The sequence below is a fragment of the Emys orbicularis genome, chromosome 2, assembly GCF_028017835.1.
Source record: "Emys orbicularis isolate rEmyOrb1 chromosome 2, rEmyOrb1.hap1, whole genome shotgun sequence".
Taxonomy (NCBI): Eukaryota; Metazoa; Chordata; order Testudines; family Emydidae; genus Emys; species Emys orbicularis.
Genome location: NC_088684.1, coordinates 42,304,519 through 42,330,870, shown reverse-complemented (window position 1 = coordinate 42,330,870; position 26,352 = coordinate 42,304,519). Strand labels below are relative to the sequence as shown.

At 44.8% G+C, this 26,352-nt stretch overlaps 1 protein-coding gene across 1 annotated transcript; it reads right to left on the bottom strand.

The window, feature by feature from the left end:
- Positions 1–2,331: 2,331 nt before the first annotated feature.
- LOC135874057 (cytochrome b-c1 complex subunit 7) lies at positions 2,332–16,007 on the bottom strand. Its single transcript, XM_065398749.1, has 4 exons — positions 15,902–16,007; positions 10,648–10,719; positions 8,355–8,521; positions 2,332–2,987 (listed from the first exon to the last, which is right to left on the bottom strand). The coding sequence occupies exons 1-4, from the start codon at positions 15,918–15,920 to the stop codon at positions 2,910–2,912; spliced, it is 336 nt and encodes a 111-aa protein (XP_065254821.1). The 5' UTR covers positions 15,921–16,007; the 3' UTR covers positions 2,332–2,909.
- Between the last annotated feature and the right edge of the window lie 10,345 nt (positions 16,008–26,352).

Genomic DNA, 26,352 nt, shown 5'->3' with positions numbered 1-26,352 from the left:
AATGTCCTCATGTAGAGCCATGCTGATGGCCCAAGATGGGGATCAGTAACAAAGACCTCTACATTTGAGTTAACAGAGTAACTGGTAGCAGTAGTAGGCTGTTCTGTGTGGACTACACATTACCACTGTTTTTCTCAGTTACTTGCTAACTGCAGAGGAACATAGACACTCAAGAATCCTGGATTCAATTCCAGGTTTTGGAGAAGAGTGTCTTTAGTGGCTAAAGACCCTTCTGCTTCTAGGCTCCCAGACCGTCAGTTCCCCACCCCTCTTTGGCACCTGTTTTGTATCCTGTCTCCATCCCTCTCTGCTTCTATCCTCCACTCCCAACAGCCCATAACTTGGCCAAATTTACACACATTTTTATGGAGACAGCACAAGGCACAGCCCTCACAGCAATGCAACACATTTGCCAAATTTCAAATCATTACTCCACAGCATGAAGGTAGTAGAGGTTCTCAACTAAATGACTAGAAAATTTTTTTAACAAGGGCAGAATGCGTTTTTTCCTCTAACATCAGACAGCTGAACCATTTTAGCTGAAACTTTCCAAAATACTTCAGCCTGAGGCAGACATACACAATGGAAAATTTCAGCCCAATGGATTAGTTTAACAAAGTAATAAGCAACTGAAAACAGGTTTATAATGGAAAGTCAACCTTAGCAATAGACAGTACAATCACCTCTGCTTAATATGGTTTCCTCCCAGCCACTCCCCCAGCATAGAACTTTAAATGCTATTTGGCAGGGAAAACTGAATTTATACTTTGCTTCATTGTTTTAAGGCAGCTCAAAAGGCCTCCTCAGTTTTTTACAATATAAGTGTAGATTTTGTGAATGCTGCAGACATTTATTTATTTATTTATTTATTTAAAGAGTCAGTGATTTCAAGTGTCCATCTTTAGGATCCAGTTTTCAGAGCGTGGGTGACTCAGCACTTTCTAAAAAGAGTCAGGCCACTTTAAGGTATCTCCCTTTGAGCACTCAAAGTCACCACTCACTTATGAAAACCTTAGCCTCCAATACTTTATGGACCAGTGGTAGGATTAAGATATTGCACTACTAAAGTCTAATAATACTTTTCAATTAAATTGAGACTATTTAGACACCTATTTAACGTCCACCTACAAACACTTAAATTAAAAAAAAAAAAAAAAAGATTAGACCGTCAGAGCACCAATCCCACTTCTGAAACTCCCAGGAAAAGCAGACTAGACATTGCTGATACTTCAATGGTTTAAAAAAAAAAAAAAAAAAAAAAAGTGGTCTGATAAGCTTTCAGGTCTTTTTAGAGGTTTATAAAAAGGCATGTCCATCTTTCATTTTCAGGTCTGTAACAGCAGGAATGTTTTTAGTCAATACATTTTACTATGACTTCAGGGAAGCAAGAAAAGAACTGGATCCTTTGTTGAAAGAATTTGTAAGGGGCTGTGGCAGATGGAATTGTGAAAGCAACTTTTTCCAAACTCCTAGTCTGAGATGATGGCCACCACCCATCAGCAAATTGTGTGGACCACTTATACATCCATTTTTGAAATACCTAGTTCTTACATAGTGCTTTTCATCTATAGAGCTCAAAGCACTTTACAAAAAGAGCATGATCCCTATTTTACAGATGGGGAAACCGAGGCACAGAGGTAACGTGACTTGCTAGAGGTCACACAACAGGCCAGCAGCAGAGCTTGGAAAAGAACCTAGGACTCCCATGTCCCAGCCCAGTGCTCTCGTCAGTAGGCCAAGCTAATCCTACCACCACAAGACTTGGCTTGCGCCAAGTTTTCATAGTTAATTTGTTTTTACAGCGTAATATGTAATCCTCTTAGCTTTGCCCTGCCTCCTTTTATCTTTCTGCAGATCACAAACATGTGCTATTTCTTAGAGTCTGCATATCTTGCTACTATCTGGGCAAGACTTGTGCATGTCAACAAGGTTGCATGTGCATGGAATTTTGAGACAGCCTTTGGGGGGGGGATATGGTCCACTGTCAGGTTTTAATTTTAACACACCCACATTTGAGCTCCACCTCTTTTTTGAAGATGCTGTTACTTTCTCTGTGCCTAAACTGTTCATGTATTAAACACGTAGACATTTGTACTTGAGCTCAGCAGCTTGCACAAAGACTTACTTTGGGCAGAGGGAGGAAGGAGGACAGATGCCATATTTAAAATTAGTTTCTAGAAAGGGTATCAGAGTAAGTCACTGTAAGCCAGTAACACACTGTAAAATTTCAAGAATTTAGAATAAGAACCACGCATTGTTACCAAAGACGACGACTATTTTAAAGTGTTGTTCAGCATTTAGTACATGAAGGGAGTGACTAGGACATTAATAAAACTGAGGCAATCATCTTTATTCTGTGATTAACAAATCACTCAAATTCCATTCCATTCCTGTAGTATTCCATGTGCTTGGGTACACACACACACACAGTTACATAATGCTGTTGAATAAGTACTCAAGCATGCATCATAGTATTCCTGTCTCCAGGGAAGAGAGGCGATGAAGGGTATAAGCCTATCACTCCATGTATAAGTATCCCTTTTATAAATTAAATAGAGGAGCTGGCATAAACACCCAAAGACTTTTGCTTACCTACCCTCCCAGCTGCAGGAAGCAGCTGTACTATGACGAGTATGAATCAAGAGGCTGGAATGAAGACTACATATTCATGTGAGGATATGCAATGTATCTGATTGTAGGAAAGGTCTGAACACTGGTTTGTTATAATTTACAAAAAAGTTTCCAACTAGATTTTGTACTTTGACATGTTTATTTTAGTTGGACTGACAAATTCAGTGAACAAAATGTTTCTTCAGCCTCAGATTTTCTTCCCAACAGATTTTTATCATAACATTAAAATATCTGTTAGAAAGAAATGCAGCAGTTTGCATGAAGCATCTCCCCAGCAGTTACTTCTTGTCCCACTCTTCTCTTTCAAGTCGTTCACGGATTACCTCTTTCAGATATGGTTCCAGATACTTTTTATCCTGAAACAGAACAGATTTTTTTTATTTTTAAAACATGCAAGAAATTTCCCATTAAGTGCAGCTCTAACTCTGCAAGTGTGACTGAAAATGGCACACGGGTTCGGTGTTTCTCAAATTCATATCAAACCTTGCCTACTTTAAGGGGCAAAGGATGAATTTTCTAGCTCCAATTTCTGCAAATTCAGACTGTCATCTGATTGTCAAGCTGTGTTCTATCTTCTCATGCCTCATCACCATTGACAGGCCAAATCATGCTTTCATGTGCAACCCCACCATCTCCAAGTTTGCCCTCTTGCAGGTCTTCCATAGCAAAGGTTCAGGAATTTTTCCAACTCATTGCTCAATACCCAAAGTGCTCTAGTGACACAGCCAGGCTTTGATCATCATCCTGCATTTTAGAGACCCTCTTCTTCACATGGTTTTAGCTATTTTATGGGTGAACTTGAGTTCCACATGATCAACAATTCGAAGGCCAATTAAAATGGTTGAACTAAGCTCTTGCTATTTTCTGTAGAATAAAATTTTTTTGTATTTTAAGCATTAAATGCCCTTCAGTTTCTTCCAATTCATTCCTTGAGCTGCAGCAGTAGTGTCCAAGAAACAGTTTCACAACTACATGCAACTGTTGTGAATCTGTCCAGCTATGTTTAGTCACTTGAGCAATCCATTATCTGTAGGATCCTATGGATTCAAAAATGTATTAATCTTGTCCATAAGCGATTCTAGTCTTCCTTTCTCCTATACCTCAAGTTATTTTTCCTTTGGATAGCTACTTCTCCAGTCAGTGCAACAGTGGTCAGTCCTGCACACCACCTTTCCAATACTGACAGTTTGCTTGAATCCCTTCTGTTCCTGAAAGAAGCTCCCAAACACTTAAAAGCAGGTCATGAAAGACCTGCCCATCTCAGATAAGAGTTGAAGATGCTGGATCTTAATGTTAGATTCCAAAGCCAGAAGGGACCATTGTGATCAATATCCTGCTGCAGACATTTGGGGGCATTTTTTAAAACCTTTTAAAGTCACACCAGCTTTAGGATAACAACTAACTCTGGTTTCCTGGCCAATTTCTTGTTTTGAAACAAATTATCCTAACTAAACCATGCAACACAATGTTGTACAATGAACAACTCCTTTTTGTATTTTGTAAGTATGCCAGGTGATTTGGCTTCAACAATCAAGGTTTTTACTCTTTTAGCCACCATATATATCTCATACAGTACAGTTTAGGAGAAAATCTCATGAAATGTGGTACTTTCTTTTATACGTAAAAGAAAAACCATGCAAAACATAACACCTTGCATCCCAAATTCATACAAGATACTTTATAAAACATTTTAGTTTGCAGTTGCAGAAGTATTTAATTGCTAAGAATTATTAGACAAGTCACTGTTCTCCACTAAAGAGGAGTGCAGACTTCTGTTAAAACACAGCAATAATACATAACTATTACTCCTGGGGGCATTCTGTGCCAAAAAATAAAAATTCTGCAAATTTTATCAAAATAACTACATAAATCACACCATTTCAATTATTTTGGTAATTTATTTCAAAATGTCAGCAAATATGTCTGTAACAATACAGATGCACACAAAATTTCCCCCAGGAGTAGAGAATAAAAGAAACCCCTATGACAACCCAGTTCCTGTTTCTCTGCCCCCTTCTCACCCAGAGCCCAGCCGGGGGGCCAGACACCCACAACTCCTCCCCCCAGAGCCCAGCCATGGCGCCTCCCCCAGCCCAGACACTTGCCCTCTTTCTCTCTTCCTCCCTCCCCCCCCCCCCCCAGACCAGGGATCCAGAGGGAGAAACAGCCTGATGCTTGGTCCCAGGCTTGCATGGAGTTTCCTGTGCGCTGCTGCCTCCTTCCCTCAGGGCATGCTGGAAATTGCAGCTGCCAGGAACCCTCTAGCTCCCTCCCCCAGGCAGCGTCTCTTCTATGTGCGAGCTAGGCTCTGCAGGGTCCAGCGGCCCCTAGTGGAGGCCAGCAGCACTGCAGCCCATTTCTGTGGGGGAAAGGAAATTCTGTGCGCACATTAATTTCTTCAAAAAGTACAAGGAGTACTTGTGGCACCTTAGAGACTAACACACTTATTTGGGCATAAGCTTTCGTAGGCTAAAGCCCACTTAATCAGATGCATGCAGTGGAAAATACAGTAAGAGATACACACACACACACACCATGAAAAAAATGGGTGTTGCCATACCAACCCTAACGAGACTAATCAATTAAGGTGGGCTATTATTAGCAGGAGGGAAAAAAAAAAACTTTAGTGATAATCAGGATGGCCCATTTCAAACAGCTGACAAGAAGGTGTGAGTAACAGTAGAGGGAAAATTAGCATGGGGAAATAGTTTTTACTTTGTGTAATGACCCATCCACTCCCAGTCCTTATTTAAGCCTAATTGAATGGTGTCCAGTTTGCAACGTTTCCTCAGCTCTCGTCCCCTAACGCCCCTACTCTACTTGCGCTACATTGACAACATCTTCATCATCTGGACCCATGGAAAAGAAGCCCTTGAGGAATTCCACCATGATTACATAGGCCGACTCTGCATCAGGATTCGGACTGCAGTGTCATATGCATAGCCATATATGAGCACCGCGACAATATTGTCATTGTCAGCTATGGATTACCGATATTAATATATATAATAATTAGAGTAGCTGGATTGCAATTTTTGAGCAGTTACACTGTAGTTAAGTTTTGATATCTATAATCACTATTAATCGTGTAACAAGGAAGTTCACTACATGACAGATCACTGAATTCACACTCGGAATGCCCTAAGGAGGACTGCACCAAAAAAAAAAAAAAAAAAATTCTGTGCACGATATTTTAAAATTGTGCAAGCTTTGTCAATAAATGCGGAGGCTCCAGCATGGCAGTGGGAAGCACAGGCCACTGGCTACACGGAGATGGGAGATCACCCTGCAGCCTCCCACCACCCACCCTGGGGATACAGACTTAATGGTGATGCTGCACCTGACCCCAACACAGCACAAGGCCTAGGCCTGCCCTGTGCACTAAGTGTGAGGCAAGCAGGCTCAACCAGGCAGGATCCAAGTGTGGAGGGGGTCAGAGTCAGGGGATCCAAGTGAAGGGTGAGAGAATTCTGTGTGGGACAATCTGGGTCTAGGCCAGAGGTGGGCAAACTACGGCCCGCTGGCCACATCCAGCCCACGGGACTGTCCTGCCCAGCCCCTGAGCTCCTGGCCAGGGAAGCTAGTCCCCGGCCCCTCCCCTTCTATCTCCTCTCCCCTGCAGTCTCAGTGCACTGTGCCGCCAGCACTCTGGGCGGGGGTGGCAGTCAGGGGACAGGGAGCAGTTGGATGGGGTGGCGGTCAGGGGATGGGGAACAGGGGGCGGTTGGATAGGCGTGGGATTCGGGGGGGGGGGCTGTCAGGGGGCAGGAGTGTGGATAGGGGTCAGGGCAGTCAGGGGACAGGGAGCAGGGAGGGTTGGATAGGGGGTAGGGGTCCCGGGAGGGGGTAGTCAGGGGGCAAGGAGCAGTGGGGGTTAGATGGGTCAGGGGTTCTGAGGGAGGCAGTCAGGGGGCAGATAGGGGGCCAGGCTGTTTTGGGGAGGCACAGCCTTCCCTACCTGGCCCGCCATACAGTTTTGCAACCCCGATGTAGCCCTCGGGCCAAAAAGTTTGCCCACCTGTGGTCTAAGTAGTTCAGTGTGTAGGGGGGCGGGGGGGAAGGAAGGAAGGAAGACAGACTAGGTGTGGGGGGGATATGGATGCACAGAGGCTCGTTGGGGGGGGGGGGGGAGGGCTCCAAGGGCAATGGGACTCTGCAGGGGCTTCCAGGTGAAAGTGGTTGGGGCTCAACGAGAGGTCTGGGTACAGCTAATTGGGGGTCAGTGGCTTGGGGGTCTGGATGTGGTGGCTCAGGGTGGTGGGGCTCGTCAGGGTAGGGGTTTGAGTGCCGGAAGCTCAGTGGGAGGTGGTCTGGGTGCAAGGGTTGAGGTTTGGATATGGAGGGTTAGGGAGGTTCTGGATGTACAGAGTGTGGCTTGGTGGGGGAGTCTGGGTAGAGGAGATCCAGATGCATGGGGGTTGGGCAGATGGGGGAGCAGCTCCCCATACAGTGACCCCTCCCCCAGCAGCTGAGGAGCAATGGGGGCAAGAAGCAGGGGAGGATGCTGAGCTTCCTGCAGCTGGGTGAGGTTTCTGGGGGTGGGTCTGACACAGCCCCAGACACTTCTTGCAGGGGAAGAGGAAGTCCCATCCTCTCCTGCCTCCAGCCCAGCGGGGACTAGCCGCTGATCCTGGCTCAGGGTAGGATCTGCTGGCTGGAGTGTCCCCAGCCCTGCAGTAATTTACCTCTCCACCAGCTGCTCCGGGTGCCTGAAACGTTGCACCTGTGCAGCTAGGAAGTGGTGTGTGACTGCTCTTGCAGCTTCCCTTTGGCTTCCTTGTCAGAAAGTCATTTTTCTGCAGGGAAGCAAAGAAATCTGCAGGGGACATGAATTCTGTGCCCGCACAGTGGTGCAAAATTCCCCCAAGAGTAACTTAGTATAACCTTCCAGTTACATGAATGAAAGTCAACTGCATACAGCAAAGTGTAACAGCATTGCTAGACTAAGTGTGACACATTTAAGACACTTAAAAGGAAAGAAAGTTCTATGGTAATCAGATATTTTAGTCATACCTAGGTATGAAGTTTTTAAAGAGTTATTTACTTTACAACTGGAATCTCTCACATTACATTGGAGTTCTCCTTTAAACAATTTCCCCCCCTCCCAATGTCCCCAGCCCATTTTAAGAATAAAATCTTTGGTTCAGAATAGCATTCTGCAAAATTAAAGGGGCTTATCAAAAAAAATCAAGATATGCTCATGTTATCTGGAGATTTTTACAAAATACAACATTAGGCCTTGTTTGGAAGATGGCATTGTCTAACTGCACAGCAGTAAAGATTCCATGTTTATAATTGCCGTTAAGGATACTCAAGCTTTTATGTAGTGTGTTGTAAATGGAACTTCCATTTATAAAAGATATAAAATTGTATTACACTGACCAAAGTAAAATACTGTTCATTAAATGCATCCTGTAAGATACAAGTGCAAATTTTAAGTATCTCACAAACACTTATATACTTGCTCAACTTTACGCATGTGAGTATTCTATAGATTTCACTGGGACTGTGCACATGTATGAAATTAAGCACATGGAAGTCTTTTCAGGATCAAGGCTTAGTAGGCTGTCTTTTGTCCAATAAGAATTCATTGTTCTCATTTAATAGGACATAGCCAAACTTGTATACAAGGACTGTATTCACATAATGTAAGAAAAACATTTAAAGATGAAAACAGATAAATTGCCCATATTAAAAAAAAATAAAAATGAATGTACACATACCTCTTCATATTTCACCCATTGTTCTTCAGGAAGAATGTGCTGTTTCATACTCAAATCAAGGGCTCTCTTGATGCGAAATAGTCGTTCATTATAAACATTTTCTGGAAGCCTCTTCAGTGCTGCTTTTACATCATCATTTTCATATATGGTATCATCTCGCATTAATCCTGTAACAGTAACATTTTTCAATATCACTGAGTTGCCAGTCCTAGTGTTAATAGCTGTCAAAATCTTAACTAAAACTAATATTTAATGGAAATTATTTTTCTACAAAGCAGGTTATTAAACACTGACCTATATATACACATACATACATACATACACACACACACGAATTGCAATTGTGTTTTCTTTTCATAAGAATGAACAGGAAGAAGAAAAAATTAGCCCAATGAAGAAAATCACTGAAGTCCATTAGTATGTAGTGTCTTTCCCTCTACAGTGACCTTGTGTCTTCCTACTTAGTAATTTAACTTATCTTTTAAAGACCTGCTGTTCCTGAGCTATGTTGTATTAAAGATTTTTCTGGACTTCATTTACTAAATAGGAAGCCACAAGGTCACTGTAGGGGGGATAGACACTACACACACAGATCACAACAAAAAAGCAGCATTTCATGTTGATTCAATTATTCCCTTCAGAGTGCAAACTTGGAGTTTGTAAGATCTCATCCCATAAGGGGTCATAGTACCCAATATTTCTAGGTTGATGCATTATGAAAGACAGAGCAGAGAATGCTTCAGCAAGCAGCATGGCAAGCCGATCAGTTTTAATAAGAAGACTGACCAAAAGAATCAAGCAGAAATATCCCCTCCTCCAAAAACCATCAATCCTTGACAGTCTCAATACTGTGAGCACAACGATCCCTTGCTGCTACATAGAAAATAAACGAGGCAAGACAAAGTTGTTCACTTTCAAGGCAGAAAGTACTGTATCTATACTCTATAAATGACTACAGTTTTAATCCTAATTGAGAGAGTTCCTCAAGGTAACATTTACCTACTGCATCCAAGAAGACTGGGTATTTCTTGTCTGCTTCAGTAATGTTACAGCAGTGTATAAATCAGTACAGTTTATTAAACTACTAAACAGGGTCTATATAGTTTAATGGATTGCTAATGAGATATAGGGTCTCTTCTATAGATTATCAGTTCAAAATGAGCCCAAGTATCATTGCCATCTGATGGGTGTTTGGTGACCAATATGAAATGAGATATCCCACTCCAGTTCCTAGTGGACATACGTCCACCATTAAACCAGCAAAACTAGTAGGAATATCTGTTAACAGTTTCAGCAGAAGTGATGAACAGGCCTAAAAACTCTGAACAAACATCTCACTCCTAGAGGGAAAACAGCAACGGTACATGAGAGAGCATGTACAGCCACTCTGTCTTTTCTGTGGATAAATGGACAACTTACCGTAACTTTCACAATTAAACTGACTCAATGTCAAACAGAAGGCCATTAACTTGTGACTATGCAGATTCCCTTTTATCAGTGAATAAACATAACCAGCCATTCAGAAACTAGATTAGTTGGTACACAGTTCATATGGACTAATGCTGAACAAATGTAAGGAAATGCTATCAAAGGCAAGGTCCTGATTTTATGGATGAAAGAAATGTTGTAAAGCTGTTTCCTCATAAGCACTGGAGAAGCACATCATCATCATCTGCATAACATTTTCTTTCCTATTTCTACAGTTCATAACACCATAACTACGTACTCCAAGTGAGTTGTAGTTAATTCTTAAGAGCATGTTTCCAGCTTCTGTTGCCTTGTTTTTTGGGGAATCTTATTGTGGTCAGATCTAGGTCTCATGGATAAACTCTTGGTGATCTCAATCATCAACAGGACTCAGATCAGAGCCTTCAAGAGGTGAACTTTACCGTAAGATCTGAAAATAATGACGATTGGACTCTTGATATCCTTTGGGACAGGGTTCCAGATCATTGGGGCTATTTTCTTGAAACTTCTTGCTCCAGCACCCTTCAGTTTATACTTGGGCTCTTAGTTGTAGAGAAGCAAGTTATAGCAGCTACCATAATACATTGCAGAAGAGGCAGATTGTTCATCATTAGTTAGCAAGTATCAGTACTCAAGCTATTACAAACATTTTCACAACTGCAATAGAAGGGTGTGGCTAACTTTGATATGCAAGATGGGCTTTAAATTGAATACAAATACATTAGTTTTGAAATTAACTTTAAAAATCTAGAACGGTTCTTTACACAGGCAATGGATGCACACAAATGTTCGCTGTTTTCAACTCTTAAAAAATTAAGACACCTACCAAGTTTGTTGAATCCAGCTGCGTTGTAATACCATTTGCGAAAGCCTTCTAACATTCGACCACTTGCTGAAACTGAAAGTGATCTCTATTAGTTCAGGAGTAAGACAAAACTTAACACAAGCAGCACTAGTTAAAATATCTCTGAAGACTTATATGCCAGCTTTCAACGTACACCATTTGTCTAGCTACTACTGAGACACACAAGCTCATGAACATTATAGCATAACTAAAACTGACAATTAGACATCATTTTAGAGCATTGATATCAAGAAATTTAGTTGGGTTTTTACAAGCCACTTTAAGATCACAAACTAAGATTTCTATGTTAAAGAGAACTTAGACCAGTTTAAGTGATGTTTAGTAGAGAACAAAAGAAATTATTTTCAGTGTTTAATAAAATTGAGCACCCATTGCTCCCCATGAGCCCAAAAGTATATCAAACTGCAGAATGGAAATTGACAGCCTCAGATTTCACTGGGAAAGGGAACAACAGATAAATATTAACTTAAGTTTTGCTTAACAGAGTTTGGGGGAGGGGAGGATTTTTGCACAAAGTTAACATTGCACAATACAAGAAGAAAATGATTAAGTGAGGCACAGGTGGAAAAATACTTGTACTGATACAACAGCAAGCTTTTTTAGAACTCTATTTCTACACTGTTTGTTATAGCTTTTTATACTACCCTCATCACTGAGCACCTTCCAGTAGTGCATTAAGCATTTACTAACATCTGTCATGTTTGTTCTCATCCTCTTCTGAGAGGCGCGTACAGTGGAGCGTCTTATTTTGGTAGGCTTGGTTTTTTTTCCCTTTTTGTTCCTGAGCCAGTAATCAAAAAGAACACTAACAGGGATCACAATAAGTGATATTATAGAATAGTTTTACATACTATACCTGTATCTCATTTACATACATTACTCCATCTCTCTGGCCTTGCTCAGTGAAAAGATTTTAGTGCTTAAATGGACACTATCAACTTGAAATTTAGTCAGTTACACAAAAGGAATTAAAAAGAGGTTCAGGTACTACATCACCCGACACTGCAAATTTTTGTGATTTTACAATCACACTTGCACATTATTCCTAGAAGAATCCTAAATATAACATGGCAATAGAGAGGTTTCCAAGGAAGTTAATTTTGTGTGGGATAGACAAAAAAGGAGAGAAAAAATGCTGATGAGTGCCTTAAAATACATGAAACATATGTTGCAGAGAGTATGAATGAGCAGTTTTGAAGAAACCATGAATAATAGAAAGATAGCAGGTGTACTATGGCAGGTAACCAGATGAGTTCACCAGCAAAGGAAGACAGAGCAATAAGGTGATTTCCCCCCACTCACACACACTCTCCCAAGTTTAACTTCAGGTACTCTACAAGGAAGAACCCACAATGGAAGGAAAACAATGTGTCATCAATTCCACTGCTAACTGTTTCTCTTCCTGTACTCATAAGTCCTGGCCAGACAGGCATCCGGACCCTGGAGGCTTCTACCCAGGTCCTGCTCTTGATTTGCTGAGAATGCAGTCTGCATATCCCCGCTAACAAAAGCCAGGCAGGGAAATCCAGCGTGAGGTGTGTCTGTTGGTGGACTTTCTCACAAAGCGTGACACACCCAGGAGGAGGTGATTTGTCTGTGTAGCATCTGGGAGCACAAGGACATCAACAGGATGCTCATGAAAACATCAAGAATGGAGGATGCTAGCTGACTGGAGAAGATTCCAGCCCTACCAAAGGAGGAAGGGGAACTGGCTGCTGGCCACATCATGCAGTAGACAGTGCTCAACTCCCCACTTGCGTCCCCTGTCAATCAAGGTCAAGAACCAGTATGCTGTACTGGCAACATGACAAGAGGAGCAGATACCAATGACTGAAGGAAAGGAGCCACCTGCCCCCAAGGCTGGAAGGCTCACAGCCACCACACCCAAAAGAAGGAGATAAAAGGTGGTGGTGATTGGGGACTCATTTCGGAAGGGGATGGAGGCATCCTCTACTGACATGACTCAACACCCCAGAAGGAGCACTGCTTGTCTGTAGCCCACATCTCAGATGCTATGGAAAGGTTGCCAAGGTTCATCCGTCCTTCTGATCACTAGCTCATGCTTCTCATTCACATGGGTACTAATGATACCACAGGTATGACCCTGAAAATGTCAGCACTGACTACTGGGCTCTGGGAGCAAAGGTGAAGGAGTCAGAGTTGCAGATTGAGGGTAAAGGGCACAGTCAGGGACATGTGTATGTTGGAGATGAATGCATGGCTGTGTAATGTTGACAGGAGGGCTTTGGCTTCCTCAACCATGGGATGTTGTTCAGGAAAGGAGGACTGGTAGGAAGAGATAAGGTTCACCTGACCAAGAAGGGGAAGAGCATTTGTGTGCACTGACTTGCCAACCTAATGAGGAGGGGTTTAAACTAGGTTCAAAGGGGACCTATGACAGAAGCCCACAGGTAGGTACAAAAATGAATCCTACCAGAAGTGGAAACAGACAAATTTCTAAAAATGCGTACAAAAGAATAGCACAACAAAATGAGAAAGGCGAAGGCACAAAATGAGTTACAGCTAGCAAGGGACATAAAAGGCAATAAGAAGAGGCTGCTAATATATTTACAGAACAAGAGAAAGTCAGGAAAGTGTGGGTCCACTACTTAGTAGGGAAGGAGGGCTAATAACAGATGACATCCGGAAGGCTGAGGTGTTGAATGCCTATTTTGCTTCACTCCTCACTAGGAAATCATGACCAGATGCTTAACACAATTAGTATTAACAAGGAGGAAGGAACACACACCAGATTTAAAAAAAACAAAAACAAAACACACACAGAACAAGTTAAAGAATATTTAAATAAGTTAAATATAGTCAAGTCAGCAGCACCTGACAAAATTCACCCTAAAGTACTTCAGGAACTAGCTGAAACAACCTAAGAAGATTCAAGAACCCTGGAGAACAGATGAGGTTCCAGAGGACTGGAGAAGGGCAAACACATTACCTATCTTTAAAAGGGGAACAAAGAGGACCCAAGGAATTCTAGACCAGTCAGCTTAAATTTGATACAGTACCTGAAAAGATAAAAGTTAACAATCCATTTGTAAGCATCTACAAGATAATAGGGTTATTAGTAATAATCGTGATCAAATCATGCCAAACCAAACTGCCGTATATACTCGTTCATTAGCTCATTCGTTTATAAGCTGACCCCCCCCCACGATGGTAAGGTAAAAATAGCAAAAGCTGTATGACCCTTTCATAAGCCGACCCTGTATTTCAGGGGTTGGCAAACTTTGGCTCCTGGCCGTCAGGGTAAGCCGCTGGCGGGTCGGGACGTTTTGTTTAGTTGAAGCGTCTGCAGGGATGGAGCTCCTCAGCTCCCTATGGCTGCGGTTCGCCGTTCCCAGCCAACGGGAGCTGCGGGAAGTGGTGCCACTTCCACAGCCACAGGGAGCTGAGGGGCTCCATGCCTGCAGACGCTTCAACTAAACAAAACGACAATGTATTAGATATTCAATTCAATGATTCCATAGAGTTTAAAATCATCAAATTTTCGTGTAGACCCATTTATAAGCCAACCCCCGCTCTTTGATGCATCACTTTTTTACCAAAAATATTCAGCTTATGAACGAGTATATACGGTCATTTCCTCCTTTGATAGGATTACTGGCCTAGATGATGAGGGAGAAGCTATAGTTGTGATACATGTTGATTTTAGTAAGGCTTTTTTGACATATTGTCACGATTTTTTATTAGCAAACTAGGGAAATGTGATTAGATGATACTACTATAAGGTGGGTGCACAACTGGGAGAATATATCTAGTGGTCTTTTTCAGGGGTCACTCCAGGGTCTGATACTATTCAACATTTTCATTAATGTCTCAGATAATGGAGTGGACAGTATGCTTATGAAGTATTTAGATAATAGCAAGCTCGGAGGGGTTGATAGCTCTCTAGAGGACAGGATTAGAATTCAAAGTGACTTTGACAAATTGGAGAATTGGTCTGAAATCAACCAAATGAAATTCCAGACAAGCACAAAATTCTACACTCAGGGAGGAATCAAATACACAACTATAAAATGGGGAATATCTGGCTTGGCAGTAGTACTGCTGAAAAAGACTGGGGATTATAAATGGATCACATATTGAATACAAGTCAACAATGTGATTCAGCTGCAAAAAAGGCTAACATTCTGGGGTGTATTAACAGGAGTGTCATACGTAAGAAAAGGGAGGCAATTGTCTTGCTCTACTTGACACTAGTGAGGCCCCAGCAGGAGTACTGCATCCAGTTCTGGGCACCATGCATCAAAGATGATGATGTAGACAAACTGGAGACAGTCCAGAAAATGGCACCAAAAATGATAAAAGATCTAGAAAATGTGATCTACAGTATAAGGAAAGGTTTAAATGGCTGAGCAGGGTTAGTCTTGAGAGAACGACAACAGGAGAGGGGGAAAAGGGGACCTGATAGCCTTTAACGTATTTGAAGACTGTTATAAAGAGACAGTGATCAATTGTTTTTCATGTCCACTGAAGATAAGAGACGTAGTAATGGGCTTAGTCCACAGCAAGGGAGATTTAGGTTAGATATTAGGAAAATCTTTCTAACTATAAGGATAATTAAATTCTGGATAGGCTTCCAAAACAAGTTGTGAAACCACCGTCCCTAGAAGTTTTTAAGGACAGATTAGAGTTGACAAATACCTCTCTAGGATTGTCTAGGACTCTAGGTATACTTGGTCCAGCCTCAGTGCAGGGGATGGACTAGATGAGCTCTCCAGGTCCCTTCCAGCCCTACATTTCTGACTGTATATGAAAACACTGTACAAAACAGAAACTTATGAGGAGGGGATGAACTAGGTCAGCCACCCAACAACAAGACTATTAAGCCACCTCACAAATACCTCTGAAAAAGCAAATTACCCAAACTTCACAAAGAAGCAAAACACTACAGAACTGAATTTACTTTGTGTCCCAATTCCCCAATCTAACTCCCCGCGCACACTGAATTCCCAGCTGGAGCCCCTTGTACCCAACCCACCCACCCGTCTGGCTCCGCCTGCCCACACTGAACTGCCCCCGCAGAGCCGTTTGCTTCGGGTTGATGGGGCCAGGCGCAGAGCGAAAGGGGCCTCTCCCCCCACCCTCTGGGGCAACGGCGCACGGAGCCCGGCACTGCCATGTCCCCAGGCTCATCCGAGCCCAGCAGACCCGAAGGCCGGAAAAGACACGCAACTCGCAGAGGCCACCGACTCCTCACCTGGTGCCCTCACCGCCATCTTGACCTCAAAAAGAAGCGCAGGCTTCTGGGTAAACTACCGATTCCCAGCGTCACGTGACCCGTACGGGCTCTTTTCCGTTTGCGCAATGCGCATGCGCTCCGTGCGGCACGTAACGTAACTTGTGCCCGCTGGGCTGAGGGGGGGCGAGGCGGGTAGGAGATGGGGCTGCGTCCTGTGGCAGAGCGCAGAGCTCCCGGCTGGGCCTCGCCCCCAAGGAGGCAGGCGGGGGTTCCCCAGGGCTACTGCGATCCCACTGGCTCCCCGCTATGCACCGCGGCCCCCGCCCGGCGGCGCTGCTACCGTTAGCGCTTCCCCCGGCTGTGGGCGCGGCCCCGGGGGTGCCCCGGCGGCTCGGCAGTGCCCAGCGCTGCCCCAACGAAGTGCAGCAGCAACAGCCCCCCCGCTGCTCCCGCTCCCCGCTCGCGGGCCTGGGAGGCGCCGCCCTGGGCAAAGCAGAGGCGCGCGAGGAGGCAGCGCTGGGGAGGGTGACCCGGGGCGCGTCACTCATCCGCGCGCTGGAGCCGCTTCGGTGGCTCGTTCCTTCGGTGCGGTTCCGCGCTCCCGCAAGGGGGGGCAGGCTGGAGCCACGCGCGCGCCAGCGCAGGGCGCTGTACATATTCTCACCCGGTGCTGTATTGCAGCAGCACTTAGGCGACCAGCCGCGGTCAGGACTGGGCACCACCCCAACAGCGCGAGAGCCGGTCCCTGCCCCAAAGAGCTTACAATTTAACTAGGCCAAACAGACTGAATTTGATTGATCTAGTGTCAGGGCCAGATTAACTTTTAACTTTGTGGGCCTGGCGCCAAACATATTTGTGGGCCCCCATGGGGCAAGGTGCAGGGGGGCGGGATGGTCAGTCTCCAGAGGGAAGGGCGGGTTGGGGGCAATGAGGGACAGCACGGCGGGAGCAGCTCTGCTCTGCGCAGCCCAGCAGGTGGGCTCTGTTTACAAACCTGCAGCTGCCAGACGCACACTGGCCTGCCCAGCCCTGTGCTGCCAGTACACCCCTTCCCCTTGAGGGTGGGCCCCCACCACACTACTCTTATGCCCAGTGCCCCCTCTCCCAGAGACCTCCACCACAGCGCTCTATGCCCAGCCCCCACCCCTCCCAGGAACCTCCCCTGCTGGCCTCCCACCACAGCTGCACAGCACCCTGCACACCACACTGCTCGCCCAGTGCCCGCCACCCATAGACCTCCCCACTGCCCACCACCTTCTTCACAGTCCCACCATCACAGCTGCTCAGCACCCCATATTCCTGAGGGGATTCTGCACCAAAAAATTAAAAATTCTGTGCACAATATTTTAAAATTCTGCAAATTTTATTTGTCAATAATTAAATGTGGAGGCTCCAACATGGCAGTGGGGAGCACAGGACACTGGTTGCATGGAGGTGAGAGATTACCCTGCAGCCTCTCCCCACCCCAGGACAGGGACTCGGCAGCGAGGCTGCACTCGACCCTGACACAGTGCAAGGGCCAGGCCTGCCCAAGAAATACCGTAGAGCCCTGTCCCCCTGTGCGTGGCGCACCAGGTGTGGGTAAGCAGGCTCAGCCCGGCAGCAGGATCCAAGTGCAGAGGGATTTAGTGTGGAGGATCCAGATGGGGGTAAGAGAGTTCTCTGTGGGGCAATCTGGGTGCACAGAAGCTCATTGGGGGATTCCAGGTGCAGGGGTAATGGGACTCTGCAGGGGATCCAGCTGAAGGTGTTTGGGGCTCAGCAGAGGGGGTCTAGATGCAGAGGAGGTGGGGTTTGACCCTGCCAGCAGGTAGGGGATCTTGGGGGACAACTACTGCACCGGTGGGGTGTAAAATAAACTTTATTAAGAAAATGCAAAAACAGGGAAAATTTAATAGTGAGGGGTATGGGGTTTGTTAAGGTAGACAATTGGGGAGGGGTTTCTTTTAGTAAATAGGATAAGGGGTTTCAATAGTGGGGTACAATACAGTTGGTAACCAATTAACACTGAAGTATAAATGTAACAGGTAGCTAACAATTTCTATGTAAAGAGTGTGTCACAGCAGCATATAACCAACTAACAGTATGGGTAAAATGTGTTAACTAACCAACAACTTTAGGTAAAAAATGTGTCACAGTGGTGTAAATGTAAAATGTGAGGTGTGTTAGAGAGAAAAGGGGTAACCAATGGGGTTTTATGCTAGACTTCAGTAATACAATTGAGGTTTGGCAGCAGTGGGAGCGGGGTGAGCACGTGGGGGAAGGGATTAAAAGAGAGAGAGAGAGAGAGGAAGAAAGTGGTAGAGGAGTGAGGTTGGGGGATGGGGGAAGAGGAGCACGTGGTGGAGCAGAGGCCAAAGGCAGAGGGCGATTTAAACTCAGGGAGACACAGAGAGCAGACAGGCTGCAAGTTTAAACAGCAGAGAGAAAGAGAGAGAGAGAGCGCGAGAGCAGACAGGCTGCAAGTTTAAACAGCAGAGAGACAATTATACAGAACACAGCAAAATCTTATCTATGATTTAACTTAACCAAGACTACACAAATTAGCAAGTAACAAAACACAATGCAACAATTCTTTAAGCCTAACTTACAGAATACAATGCAAGCAATTTTCTAAACCTAACTTAACCACAGCTATGCAAAATGAAATTACAATTTATCTAGACTAAAGGCTAAATCTAACCTAATGGGTGCATCTTATACTAGGGGTAGTTCCAGAGGGCAGAGTGGTGTGTGCCCAGGATACAGCTTCAAGGGGTTAGCTTGGGTTTGCCTGCTGGGGAAAGAAAGCCAGCAGCCAGAACAAGGGGAGTGTGCAAGAGGTTTTTCCTTACCAATCCCCAAAGCAGCAGCAGGAACAGCAGTTTCAGCATCAGAGGACACAGAGAGGACTCGATTCGCTTACAATAATCAGGAGATCTCCAGGCTCAAATTCATTGTTCGTGGGAGGGGAGTTTAAAACGGGGGTACGCTCAAAAACAAACGAGAGCGGGGAGAGGGCCCCCCAAAGACCCCTAGCTGATCAGACCAGGTGGAAAAGCAAGGACCTTCTCCGGGGGTCTGATCAGAAAATGTCTGGTTTTAAGGGCAAACTCAGGCAGTTTCCCGCCAGTAACTTTGATTGGTTCCCCTTAATCCAGGGGAGGAGAGAAGGCAGGGAAACTGCAGGTAGGCACAGGACATGTCTGGGCAAGTTCTGAGCCACAGGTATGACTCATATGCTTAGTTATGTGGCCACTTTAGGTCTTGCATACCTGGGCAGAGCACCCTACACCGTGCCGGGTCCGAACAAAGAAGCTAGACAAAGGAGCGAAAAAGCCCCCACCTCCTGAGCAGAGCAATGGCTCCAGTCAGTCTGCACAAGCCATTTCCATGAGCAGGGCCAGGCTGTGACTTTGGTCAGTTCCATGGCCGGGGGGGGCGGCCACTCAGCACAAACAGAAAGGAAGGGGGGAAAAGGAATCCAACAGGGGGACAGCTGTAACAGACAGGGTTCATTTGGGTAGGAGTGCAGGTGGTTGGGGTTCAATGGGGAGGGTGTCTGGGGGGGCTCATTGGTGTGGTACAGATGCAGGGGAGGTGGGGCTAGTCAGGGTGAGGGTTCGATGGGCCTGCTTAACAGGGGAGCCCCAGCTTCTGCCAAGGGGATGCCGCATGCTCGGCTCCATCTTCCCCCCTGACCCCGCTTCCCCCATCCCCATCCCATGCCCCTTATCCACCGCTCCATCTCCTCCCCAGGCTTTGGGGGCAGGGGGGAACCACCCCCCCAGCATGAGCCAGGCGGCAGGAAGTGGAGCGACCTGGCCCCAGCCCACTCTGCTCTGCTCCCCTGGCTCCAGGACTTTGGGGGTGGGGGGAACCGCCCCCTAGCACTCACCAGTGGGGGCAGGGCTGGGAAGAGGTGGGGCAAAGGCAGCTTTCCTGGCCGGCTCAGTTGGCTGGGGCCCCTTCTGACTCTGGGCCTGGTGCCATGGTAAACCTGCTACTGTCTACTGCCAAAAACCCACAGAGTGAAGAATGGTGCAGTATGGACACACTGCAACAGCGGGGAGACCTTGTTAGCTTTGTGTCTTGCCCCCTCATGCGGGGGCGGGGGGGGACATGGCCAGCTGACCTTTTACTGGGCTTAAAACTCCCCTCCCCCCATGTTGTCAGTATTATTGAGGGGTTAAAGTCTCTCCAAAAATAAAGAGTGATCAAATATTTAATAGAGTCAGGTGATGGCAGCATGCTGGTTACACAAAAGTGGTGCTCCTGTATTTTGGACTCATTTGAATATTTCACTTGCTTAGCACATACATGACAGTTCAAACAACTGAAACAATGTAGGAAGCCAGTCTGAAGGCCTAAGGTATAGCCCCTGGAATTCAATGGCAGACGTTCTAGGTTCATAATCCTGTGATAGATTTATCCCCTATGCAAGAACTGATGAAATTCTAGGGCTGGTGTTATGTGGATAGTTGAGATTATCATAATGGTCTCTTCTGCCCTTAAAAATACAGACGTTTCCCGACTTACGCAAGCATTATGCCTTGCATAACTCGAATTTTGCGTAAGTCGGAAATGTATCTCCAACCATTACGCAAAAAAAAAAAAAAAAAAGCCTTTTATTTCTAGCTTACAGAACTTTTTCCGTAAATGCGGATTTACGTAAATCGGGTTTTGCGTAATCCAGGGAACGTCTGTATATGAAAAACCTAATATAGCTTTCTAAATTATACAAGATACTACTCAAAGTGTAGATAATTCCACCATTGGTTCTTCTTATACTAGCCCCCAACACGATACACGTTGACACACAAAAGTATTAGGATACAACTACTATGAATTAGTAGCTATTTTTTTAAATTACAACTTTATTTTGAAACATTGCACATATCAGAGGTACTGAGAATTTCTTCTGAACTGGAAAAGGTCACGAGCATTATTAATGGCTGACCAATTTACTTAAGCAGTTTAATTCACTGGCTAGGAATAGGAAGAACTTGAGAAAGCCACGATGGAACAAGTTTTAAAAGAAAAGCACACTAAATTAAAACAAACATCTTTTCCTATTTCTATGGAGACTCCCTACTTCAGTACTGATCCTAAAGTCTGGTCTACAGCAGAAAATTAGCTCAGTTTAATGACATCGGTTAGTGGCATAATTAAGCAGAACTAAGGTCACATCTACACTACAAAGTTAAGTCGACTTCATGTAAGTTGACATCAAGCCTCTGATTTAAGCAAGTCAATCTTGCTTGTCCACACTACACTCATTGTGCGGGCGGAGTGCATCCTCACTAGCAGGGCTTGCATTGGCACACGGAGCACTGCACTGTGGGTAGCTATTCCACAGTGCATGTAGCCAAGTGGAATTTTGGGTTGGGCTTGCAATGCCTTATGGGACCAAAACATTGTTCCCTTGTTCCCTGCATGCTCTCCTGTCCTCCCTGTCCATGTCCAGGTTCATGGACAGTGTAATCCTCCATGCTCTGAGCTCCATCTTGTCACTCTCGCAGGCACGCATTAACTCATTGAACATGTCCTCCCGAGTCTTCTTTTTCCACCTTCTAATCTGGGAAAGTCTCTGTCCCGGTGTGGAGGATGTCCCGATGGACAAGGTTTCAGCTGCAAGGAATACAAAGCACAAGGGTAGCATTGACAGTGGATACATTGTTTCTGGTGCAAGGTTAATTTTTTTAATAAAAAAAATCCCCTCAATACACTTCACTGCAAGCCACAATGTAATCACAACCACTGGCTATTGTAAGAGTCAGTGTGCTGCTCCAGCCATGGTGAGTAAGGCCACAAGGCATGGGCGAGAGGTCTTGTGCTGGTGCTTTTATGAACACATCCTTGGGATCACAGGTTGGAACTTGAGAAAAGCCCCCTTTTCCCTAGCAACCTGGGTGGTGCTTGAGGACAGACACCAGTGTAAAGCCCCCCAAATAGTTTGTTTTTTTAAAAAGTGGCACCGGGTCAGGGAGGAAGGGAGACAAACAGGAAGCCACCACCCCCCGCCTTTTTCCCCCCCCCAGTGCTGCTTGCAATACATGGTGATCCCTTCCAACAACCATGGCATGTTTAGGAAAGTGTGGTTGTGTGACCCAGATTTCACCAAACAGGGGGCAGATTACTTGTTGAATTGTTTGTGGTTTAAGGGCTAGCATTCAAAACTTCCCCCATTTCCCCTGGGTGACCCTATGCGATATCACTCTCCTGAGGGTAACAGGCAGCAAGGGAGCAGATGCTGCATGCATCTGGGTGCAGACCTGGTCCTTATGCTGCAATGCTGTGTGCTGCAATTATGCCAGCAGAGTTAGCAAGCATGCGGACAAGGGGGTATAGTGGGTATAGTGTATTTAGATTTTCAGAAAGCCTTTGGCAAGGTCCCTCACCAAAGCTCTTAAGCAAAGTAAGCAGTCATGGTATAAGAGGGAAGGTTCTCTCATGGCTTGGTAACTGGTTAAAAGATAGGAAAAAAAGGGTAGGAATAAATGGTCAGTTTTCAGAATGGAGAGAGGTTAATAGTGGTGTCCCCGGGGATCTGTAATGGGCCCAGTCCTATTTATCATGTTCATAAATGATCTGGAAAAAGGGGTAAACAGTGAGGTGGCAAAATTTGCAGATGATACAAAATTACTCATGATACTTAAGTCCCAGGCAGACTGCGAAGAGCTACAAAAGGATCTCTCAAAACTGGGTGACTCAGCAACAAAATGGCAGATGAAATTTAATGTTGATAAATGCACATTGGAAAACATAATCCCAACTATACATATAAAATGATGGGGTCTAAATTAGCTGTTACCACTCAAGAAAGAAATCTTGGAGTCATTGTGGATAGTTCTCTGAAAACATCCACTCAACGTGCAGCAGCAGTCAAAAAACCGAACAGAATGTTGGGAATCATTAAGAAAGGCATAGATAATAAGACAGAAAATATCATGTTGCTTCCGTATAAATCCATAGTATGCCCACATCTTGAATACTTTGTGTAGATGTGGTCGCCCCATCTCCAAAAAGATATATTGGACTTGGAAAAGGTTCAGAAAAGGGCAACAAAAATGATTAGGGGTATGGAATGGCTGCCGTATGAGGAGAGATTAATAAGATTGGGACTTTTCAGCTTGGAAAAGAGACGACTAAGGGGGGATATGATAGAGGTCTATAAAATCATGAGTAGTATAGAGAAAATAAATAAGGAAGTGTTATTTACTTTCTCATAACACAATAACTAGGACCCACCAAATGAAATTAATAGGCAGCAGGTTTAAAACAAAAAAGTATTTTTTCACACAACGCACAGTCAACCTGTGGAATTTCTTGCCAGAGGATGTTGTGAAGGCAAGACTATAACAGGGTTCAAAAAAGAACTAGATAAATTCATGGAGGATAGGTCCATCAATGGCTATTAGCCAGGATGTGCAGGGATGGTGTCCCTAGCCTCTGTTTGCCAGAAGCTGGGAATGGGCGACAGGGGATGGATCACTTGATGATTACCTGTTCTTTTCATTCCCTCTGGGGGACCTGGCATTGACCATTGTTGGAAAACAGGATACTGGGCTAGATGGACATTTGGTCTGACCCAGTATGGCCGTGCTGATGTTCTTATGTTCTTAATACTGGAGTGGCACAGGAACGTGTTCTACCCTGGTGAATGAAATAAGTCAGCCCTTCCCAGAAACCTTCTGCAAAGGATTGCAGAGTACCTCCATGAAAGCTTCCTAGAGATCTCCATGGAGGATTCCCAGGCCATCCCCGTGCACATAAACTGTCTTCTTTGGAGAGCACCCTCGGTGTAGCTGGAGTGACCACCGATACCCATTACACCTCCTTTTTTGTTCAGATTAAACAAACAAAAAATAATAGCATGTAATCCCTACAGTTTGATTGGAAATGTGCACTCACCAGAGGTGTCTTCCCTGGCCTCATGCTCCGCTGTCAACAGGTCCTGTGAAGGGATGGGCTCCAGGGTTAAAAACAGTTTTTGGCTGTAAGGGAGAATGGATCCTCCGCTTGCCTGCCTCATGTTCTCTTCTCTTCCTCCTCCTCCTCTTCCTCGTCAACAATGTTCTCCTCGTTGTTGCTCGAGGTTGCCTGGGGCTCCTGGGAGGTATCCACAGAGCATTTAGGGGTAGTGGTGGGGTTGCTACTGAGAATTGCATGCAGCTTCTCATAAAAGCGGCATGTCTGTGGGGTGGAACCAGAACAACTGTTCGCCTCCCTTATCTTGTGGTATGCTTGCCGAAGCTCCTTTATTTTCATGGGGCACTACTGCGTGTCCCTGGTGTAGCCCTTCTCCCCAATATCCCACGCAATCTTGGCATAGATGTCAGCATTTCTTCTGCTGGATCGGAGCTCTGCCTGCACAGAGTCTTCTCTCCACATAGCAATAAGATCCACCACTTCCTGCGTACTCCATGCTGTAGTTTGTTTGCGGCCTTGAGTCTCCATGATCAGCTGTGCTGGCAAGCTCTCCACACAGATCAAACAGGAAATGAAAATTCAAAAGTTCCCAGGGCTTTAACAGGGGAGCGGCTGTTTCCTGCATACCTGGCTGATGTGCAATGGAGTTGAAATTGCTCTCCAGCGTGGTCACAGCAGAGGCCTGTGAGACCTGAAGGCTAATTCATTTGAATTACACAGTGCGGTGTCTACACTATCCCCATGTCGACCCCTGGTTGTCGAATCAAGTGCTACGCCTCTTGCAGAGGTGGAGTACAGAAGTCGACTTTACAGGCCACTTAGGTTGGTGGAAAGAACTCGGTAGTGTAGACACATACATTATTAGATCTACTTAATGCGGCTTATGTCGACCTAAGTTTGTAATGTAGACCAAGCCTAAGTCCCCAAGAAGACAGCAATAGGTCAGTGGAAGAATTCTGTCAACCTAGCTACTGCCTCTTGGGGGAGGTAGATTACCTACACCGGTAGGAGAATCCCTCCTGTTGGCATAGGTAGTGTCTACACTGAAGTGCTGCAGTGGCACAACTGTGCCCCTGTAACATTTTAAGTGTAGAGACGCCCTAGGGAATACATATTAGCTTTACCAGCACAGCAAAAGATTTATCCTTTCCCCTCCTTACCAAGGATACTGACACCACATTGTTTCCAGAGCCCTGGGAGTCTGAAGAAGCCCACCCAGCTCAGGACTCCAGCTCCCTTCCCTAATTCCTCCCTCCCCATCTCCCACAAGTAATCAGAATTGGGGTCTTCCCTGTCCCAACAAGGTCTCAGGCACTGCAGACAGGGTTCCAGGGCTGAGGGCCTTCCTCCTCACATTGGCACCCATGGAAGGTATAGAAAAGTAGACTTAAGGCAACCCCAGCAACTATAACCGTCATTTTAGTCGAACCCACCCTCTTATGCATGCTCCATTTAAAAAGGGTAGGTACTTGCTAGATCCCAGGCTCAGTCTATTCTGCAATTCCACAGCAGAATCCACTCCACCCTGCAGAATTGTGCTCCAGAATCCATTTTGATTTATTTTAAATCAATGGCGATTGCTCTCATGATTGTGACACTGAGCCAGAAAGGGTTAAGCAACTTACAGACAAAATTACTGAAATTCTACTTTTTAAAGATGTAAATGATAATTCGGTCTATTCCTTATAAATAGCTAGCAAACTAATGTTAAATAGACTGGTGCTTTGAAATGTAGACTTGTATTGTTAAAGAATTGGAAGAAGATAGTGAGTGTAGTAGTCTATGTTTACCTATATCTTATTAGAGATTAACAGTGTCACCAGATGGTTCCTGTCCGTCACTATGTTCTAATGAGGCAAAGATTAAAGGGGAATATTAACATTTAACTTAACTGTGAATGTGGTAATATCATTATCTTTATTTCTCTTTGAATTATGTAATAAACTACCTGTAAATGGCAGAAGATGGAGCTTTTTTTTTTTTTTTTTTTTTTTTTTACTGATGATGCTTAGGAAATAGGCCTACTTCAAAGCCACAATGCTTCACCTATTATTCGCCTGCTGTCAAGAAGCTGCCAGAGAACTATAAAGAGAACTCTGGGGCCCTGATCCTGTTATCTCCGATCTGCTTAGCCTTCATCAGGGAAAGTTTGAATCGCAAGACTTTGGTCCCCAGCTACAGTCTGGGTCATCTTGATATTGGACTATAACCTATGGAACTTATTCTGAAAGAACTTTTTGCAACTCTAAAGCTTACCATCTCTACTATGAAACTAAACTAAGAACTTTATTCATATCTGTCTATATAATGGTCTTTTAACCTATACTCTCTCTTTTCTTTAATACATTTTCGTTTAGTTAATAAGAATTGGCTGTAAGCGTGTATTTAGGTAAGAACTGAAATATTCATTGACCTGGTGGGTAATGTGTTTGATCCTTTGGGATTGATAGAATTTTTTATATGATGGAGATTTTTAGTAATCCTCATCATATTTGACTTGGCTGCCTGGGTGGGAGCTTAAGGCTGGATTGTTTTAAGGGAACTGTGTTTTTGGTTTC

Bases quoted from the DNA above. Each gene is read 5' to 3' on its own strand.
- LOC135874057 (XM_065398749.1), bottom strand. The intron at 8,522-10,647 runs GTAGGTGTCTTA...TTACTGTTACAG, and splicing joins AGCTGGATTCAACAAACTTG to GATTAATGCGAGATGATACC. The intron at 2,988-8,354 runs GTATGTGTACAT...GTTCTGTTTCAG, and splicing joins AATGGGTGAAATATGAAGAG to GATAAAAAGTATCTGGAACC.